Source organism: Chenopodium quinoa, unplaced genomic scaffold, assembly GCF_001683475.1.
Source record: "Chenopodium quinoa cultivar QQ74 unplaced genomic scaffold, ASM168347v1, whole genome shotgun sequence".
Classification (NCBI taxonomy): domain Eukaryota; kingdom Viridiplantae; phylum Streptophyta; class Magnoliopsida; order Caryophyllales; family Amaranthaceae; genus Chenopodium; species Chenopodium quinoa.
In genome coordinates, this window is record NW_018745684.1 from 2,319,647 (window position 1) to 2,326,311 (window position 6,665).

Consider the following 6,665-nt stretch of genomic DNA (forward strand, 5'->3'; position numbering starts at 1 on the left):
TGGTTAAGTGATCACTTCACATTTCATATGCACATATTGAACACCATGTAGAGTCGTAGAAAAAATAATTTATAATTTAAAGATAGAATGAAAATTGATTCTTTGTACGAGAGGAGATTTGTTTTCACTTTATCGAATTCATGAAATCAAATAATACAGATTTGGTGTTACAAGAAAAATCTAGATTTGGTGTTATAAGTGAAAAAAAAATGATTAAAGGTCTTGGTTGACAATATTGATTCATTGTTTGTGCGAGATTTTCTGACAAGAGATTTGAATTGACTATATATAGGGTTTACAAATTGCAATTGCTATTATCTAAAGATTATAGTAAAAGGTATTGTTTGCAAATTGCTTGGTGTTAGTCAATTTGATTCTCGGAATATAGTATAGTAGGGTTGAACTTGTTTCGAAAAGTGGTCTAATGATTTTTTTTCTTTTTTGTTTAATTTTTTTTTTTTGAAAAAAATAATTTATGGTCTTATGATGTCGGGTCTTATTGATGATGACTTGATTCATAGAGATTAGAGAGTGCATTTTTCTTGCATTGGCATATTTTTAACTTTAGGCGAGAGTTTCATTTCTATCAATGTCAAAAATAAATCTTGTACTACTATTATTATGTGTGTTAAAAATGAACCTATTTTTTTGATAAACTTACTTTTACTAAACTGTTTTGCTAAAGTGATTCCTCTAGTATCCAAAAAAAAAATAGTAGTAGTGATATAAACTACCTAGACTTATTGGATCTAAACAAAAAAGACTAATACCTAGGTAGATCCTTATTATTTGGCTAGCTATGTTATGTTGGGTTTATTAGGGTCCAAATCAAGCCTCGTATTAAACTTACTAATTACTAAGCTATATCTTATATAGCGCGTTTTTCATCCTTATTATTCGTCACCTACTTTTTGCATGTATGAATTGCTTAGTAAAGCTAACACATGACCAGAGGACGCGGCCAGTAAATGAAGTATCTCCCTTGCAACACTAAACCTCCACCAATCCTCTCATTCCTCATTTCAAGTTCACAATTCTCTCACTCACTCTTCATCCCTCCGATAATAATCTTTTTACATGAATAAGAAATAGACACAGAAATAGATTTATAGCTGGATTAATGGGAAGAAACTTTCAAAGTTTTTGAGGGAGTTAGTTAACTTTGACTATGTGCTTTTGTAAGACATTATTTTATTTTCTTATTTGGTGGATAACATTCATAAATAACATATACTTTGTATTTACTTATTTAAAATAAACTATGATTGTTTGAAAAACTTATATAAAATAGTAGTTGAAGTGATATGAAGAATATGAAATTATAACGAGAATAAATTATTGTAAAGTGTGCCACCTTATTATACTTATTTGTCACGACACGTGTGCAAGGACTTGCACCCGGACATTGATGGCACTTTAGCTAAGACCATATCTTGCTCTAGTTGTTAGCAAACAACCCTATCCCAGTGATACGATAAATATTCATATATACGAGTATATTAGATGGAATCATAAGTTTTTATTATAGCTCAAAATTTACGAAATTAGAACTAACACCTAATAAATCACTAATAACTTTTGCTTTTAACGTATGCAAATGGATTTCATCCTACATTATTTTAGACCCTAAAACATGGTAAACTCTTCACGTAATTTCTTTCTTGTACTTAATAATAATAATAATAAACAACACAAAAAAGAAAAAAAAGAAAAAAAAAACATAATTGATAAGTACATACATCAACCTAGCTAGAATTTGCCAGTGGCATTGATCTCTACCAGATTCTTCTTGTTGTAATAAGTAGTACAATAATAGACCTTAAAAACAACATTAATTTTAATCATCTTCTTCTGATCTTCTAAGCATATCTTCCAAAACTTTGTTATCTAAGTACTCAAACTCAATCACTTGCCTCTCTTGCCTAGGCTGTACGGATGTATTCCCCATCGACGAACCGCCCCCTCTATCAACCCTCCATCCATTATTAACGGCCGAAATAGTCGAATCCGACGGTCGATTGGTACCAAAATATCTTGGTACATTTGGAAGATGAGGTATAGGGTCTAATTTCGAGTAATACTCATTTGGAAAATTCAACGTAGCAAGATGACCTCTTAACTTAAATGCGGCTTGGTCGTAGGCTCGGGCCGCTGCCTCAGCCGTGTCAAACGTCCCTAGCCACACTCGTTGCCCTTGCTTCGTCGGGTCACGAATTTCCGCCGCGAACTTACCCCATGGACGTCGTCGTACACCCCGGTAACGGACATCGTCTCCTCCCTCTTGTTGCTTCCCTCTAGATGATCCTTCCATATCTACAAAGTCAGGTTTGTTTTGATGATATAGATAGTCGAGAAGAATTAGTTTAAATTGACTCGAAATTATTGTAAGATTTTGTTGTGAACTAAGTGTCTTTATATAGTCAATTATTTTTGAGATTCTAGACAACATTTGTGTAATGAAAAGGTCAAGTTGAAATCATGCGTTGACTATAAAACAATACAAAATTTATTCCAAAAAAATTTTTCAACGAAGTTGGCCCATGATGTTGCAGCTAACTCGATAAGATTATGCTTAATTTGTTGTGTTTTTTCTTGGATTTGACATAAATATTTTCAAAAAAGGATCTTTGAAAAGTCTAATATTATACCGAAAACCTTTCTTTTGTTGTTGTACACTTGTAATGGGTCTAATCGTACTACTGATACTGTTAATCATTCGATGTTAACATAATCTTTTTCTTTAATTATGACCAAAAAATGGTGTGACATTATTAGATGCTTTTGTTATGGCTCAAGAAGTTCAGATGTGTTGTAGGCTTGTAGCATTAAATTTAATGCTTGGATCTTACTTTGTCTTTTGCTATGGTATAACCAAAGGCGTTAGTGAGAGCACCAATATTTAATGCTTGGAGGATAAGATAATTTTTGAAGGAGAAATCACAATGCAAATACAAAGAAATTTCAAAGAAAGAGACATATAGTCTAAATGTCTTGTAGATTCTGACCATACACTGATGATAAAATATAATAATAAAAAAAAATGACGCATGTTCACCACTTGCTTTGGATGGGTTAAAATTTTCATACCAATTTATAAAAATTCAATTTCTAGTACTGAAGAAGGGGATTCATTTGAGGATGTGATAAGGGAAATCGCTAAATGAGTATCATGAGATTTGATCTCAATGCCGTTACTCTATCACCATAGGTCCTTAACCTCCTCATTATTTGATCCGTTAGACATAATGGTATTATTTATATATTTATTTATTTATTGAGCAAAGACATAATGGTATTATAATTGTAAGCTACTAAGCTATTACCATATTATTTGCCATTCTGTAAAAATTAAATATTAATAAGGATTTCTATCATGAAATAATACAATAACTCGAGACATCACCCAGGCCTTAAAACTAGTTTAATTATTACAATTTGCAATCAAACATTAGGAATTGATTTTAACTTGTCATGTTTATATAATTGTATCTATCATTCATGTTCTTTCACATATCTTTGCGGTGTTTTGGAGTGACCGTTCCGTAAGATGATTCTAATGTAGTCTTATGACTTTTGACTATCACAATTTTTGAAAAATGGACGGTTGAGATTATTTGTTTTTTGATTTATTTTTAATTAAAAATTTTAAAAACATATTTAATTATTTTTAATATGTTTTTATCTTCCAAAAATTAATTTTTAATATTTTTGAAATTCTAGAAATAAAAAATATATATATAATAATTAAAACATGATTTTTAATTAAAATTAATAATTAAAAATAAATCATAAAACAAATAATCTCAGCCGTACATTTAAAAAAATTATGATAGTCAAAAGTTATAAGGTTACATTAGAATTTTCCCCGTACTTGTGCTAACCATCATGTTTATATTGAATCCACTGCGCTCTCAAGACTCCCAGTCCAAGATTTAAATGCTTTCTTTAGGTTGGTCTTCGGCCGACTAGTCTAACATAAGCCTTGCACATTTGCATTCATTTCTGTCAAACATTAAGATCGTGTTAAATATAAGAGATGTGCAACTAATTATAAGGTGACTTCTGATTTTATACATCTCAAATGCAATCAAATTAATTACTTGTGACTGACTAGTCTGACATAATTAACGTAAGCCCTGCTGCTTACTCTGTCTGGAGTCTGCACCTCAGTCAGCCAAACCATATCATATAACACAAAGCTTGATTAAGAAAAAACTCGACTTGAAATAAAAAAAATATCAACATAACAGAGGTTACATATTCTGAAAAATTTCGCTACACCCCCTTCACTCTTGTGACATCCATCTTGGAAAATCCAACATGTTTTTGACAAAAGCAAGCTGTCACAAAAGAGACCACAACATACCAGCAGAAGCAAGTGATATGGATGAGAAACAACTGTAGGAAGATTGAGTTTCCTTTGATAGCAGGTATATCTGAAACTATAATTAGGGAGTTACAGGGTAGCCGAATCTAGCAGAATGAGAAGATTAATACTTCCATGACCAGGGGAGGTATTTAACATGCTATGAGGTTGTCACATGACAACGAGGAATAGGAACAGGATTGACAAAAACTAATATACCTCTAACCAAGGCAGAGTAAATAGCAACCAAAGTATCCTTATTATCACTAATCATATAACACCAACAAAAATAATAGATTACACAAGTAGTAACTATGACTGCTTATTAAGTACCAAGTAAAAGAAAGGTTTGAGATGCGCGATTATATTGCAGCTGCATCATTACTTAGTTATGATGAACTATTCAGCGTATCATACGCTGAACGCTTTGTTACCAGTGACACATAATGACACGGATAGAGGCAGAGCTATCAACTATCAAGATCAAAACGATGGAGAATGTGGGATTCAAGGGGGAGCTGGATGAGGATGGATTCTTTGATTTCAGAATTCAGAACAAAGCATCCAATTTAGAGCTACCAGTCTATTAAGAGTCAATATAGCAACCATGCTGCAATTTTATATTCACTATCAGGCTATCAGAATCAGCTACAATGTTGCCTAAGAAAGTTCAGACCACACAGAACCCCCTAAACATGATGATACAAGGAACTGAAAACCCAGAATTAACAATCACCCCTACATGACCTGCTGCACGTTTATTTGATGCAAATGCATTGACCGAAGGCAAACAACTGCACTTCTCCAAAGTGAGACAACTTTCTGAATTGCTTCATCAGGATGCCATGATATATAAACGGAATAATTAGCAAACCCGGATTACATAGACTCCTCCACTTGAGCAGAACCAAAACAAAGATCGTATTCAAGAGACAGAAGTTAAAGTAGCAATACAAGCATCAACAAATTTAAATTATAAAGATCATGAAATAATTCATTTGACACCATATCATCCTCAGACAGCGTCATTGAGTAGCATGAAACACACCTATCCCTTATGCTGCCAAGAATAGCAACTCTAAGGGTAACATGCCATGATTATAACTAAGTTTTTTGAACTTCTGATGCCGCCTCCCGCCAAGATTAATAGATAATTATCAGTCCTGGGCTGGCTGAGACCAAGCCTGTAAGAAACTACTGCGCTTTGGGAGTGACAATTTCAATTCTATAAGTTGAATTTAAATATACTTAACTGCATCAGAAAGACACATTCAAAAATGATTTTAGGTGTATCTAATCTTTCTATTGCTGAAAAACTTTAGTTCTACCAAGTGAATAATTTACAAGTATCCATGGTAGAAGCAGCAGAAACAGAAATAGATGAACAGATAAGAGCAGCAATGAGCCTAGTACCTGATAATAACCAATGCAGCTTATGGTGGCATCCAAACTACAAGAAGTATCAATCTTCTAATAGCAATTTACCAACAAGTAGTAAAAATATACGAAGTATACCATACCCTATAGAATAGAAAGGCCATTTCATATATGTTTAGAGATGCAAGATCCTCTGCATTACAGAGTAGTTAAATTTTACAAAACAGCCAGCTGATGAAATACAAAAACATGTACTGGTAAAATAACAGCAGAAAAATCACTCTCGCCAACAAAAAAGAGTGGGAAAAATAATGAGCATAACAAGGAAGATTTGAGTCCAGGATCGTCAAGGTGTAAAATTCAATTTGCCAACAGAAAATTATATGATAGTGACTGTAAGAGTGTTCTAGAAACTCCTAACAAAATCAAATCTAAGTAGGCATATCAAGAATGGAAAATGAATGGCAAAAAAGCATCCGAGTATCTATTTCTAAATATTTAATCAAGTATACACGAAGCAAGTAATGAGCAAACAAAAACATGTTAGCAAATGAAGCAAGAGAGTAGTAAACCAACATTAATGCACATCGGAGATTATGAATAAAGTAAAAGTGTGATCGATTGTGATGAAATCAAATTCCCATTATCTTCCTTTAGGCTTCTAAAGGGGTGGAAAATAGTTTTCTCGATAGTAGGAACAGTTTTCCATAAGGGTGGAAAACATATTTAGTTCAAATCAGTTCGGTCCAAAAGAACACGGACTCACTCCTCATTTCCATTTCCAATTTTTCATTATTCTTTAATTTTGAACCAAAAACAAAAGATATTTAATCTTCAAATTTATTTTCCAGTAGATTACCCATTTTAGCTGAAATTTCAGTCAACCAAACAAAAACCTAATGTTTATATATATATATATATA

At 32.6% G+C, this 6,665-nt stretch overlaps 1 protein-coding gene across 1 annotated transcript; it reads right to left on the minus strand.

Annotated features, from left to right (window-relative positions):
• Positions 1-1,634: 1,634 nt before the first annotated feature.
• On the minus strand, positions 1,635-2,536 carry LOC110717730 (ethylene-responsive transcription factor ERF098-like). The gene has a single exon (XM_021896491.1). The coding sequence runs from the start codon at positions 2,447-2,449 to the stop codon at positions 1,838-1,840; it is 612 nt and encodes a 203-aa protein (XP_021752183.1). The 5' UTR covers positions 2,450-2,536; the 3' UTR covers positions 1,635-1,837.
• Positions 2,537-6,665: the final 4,129 nt, after the last annotated feature.

Coding starts and splice junctions, on each gene's coding strand:
- LOC110717730 (XM_021896491.1), bottom strand. CDS start 2,449: ATGTTGTCTAGAATCTCAAAAATAATTGACTATATAAAGACACTTAGT.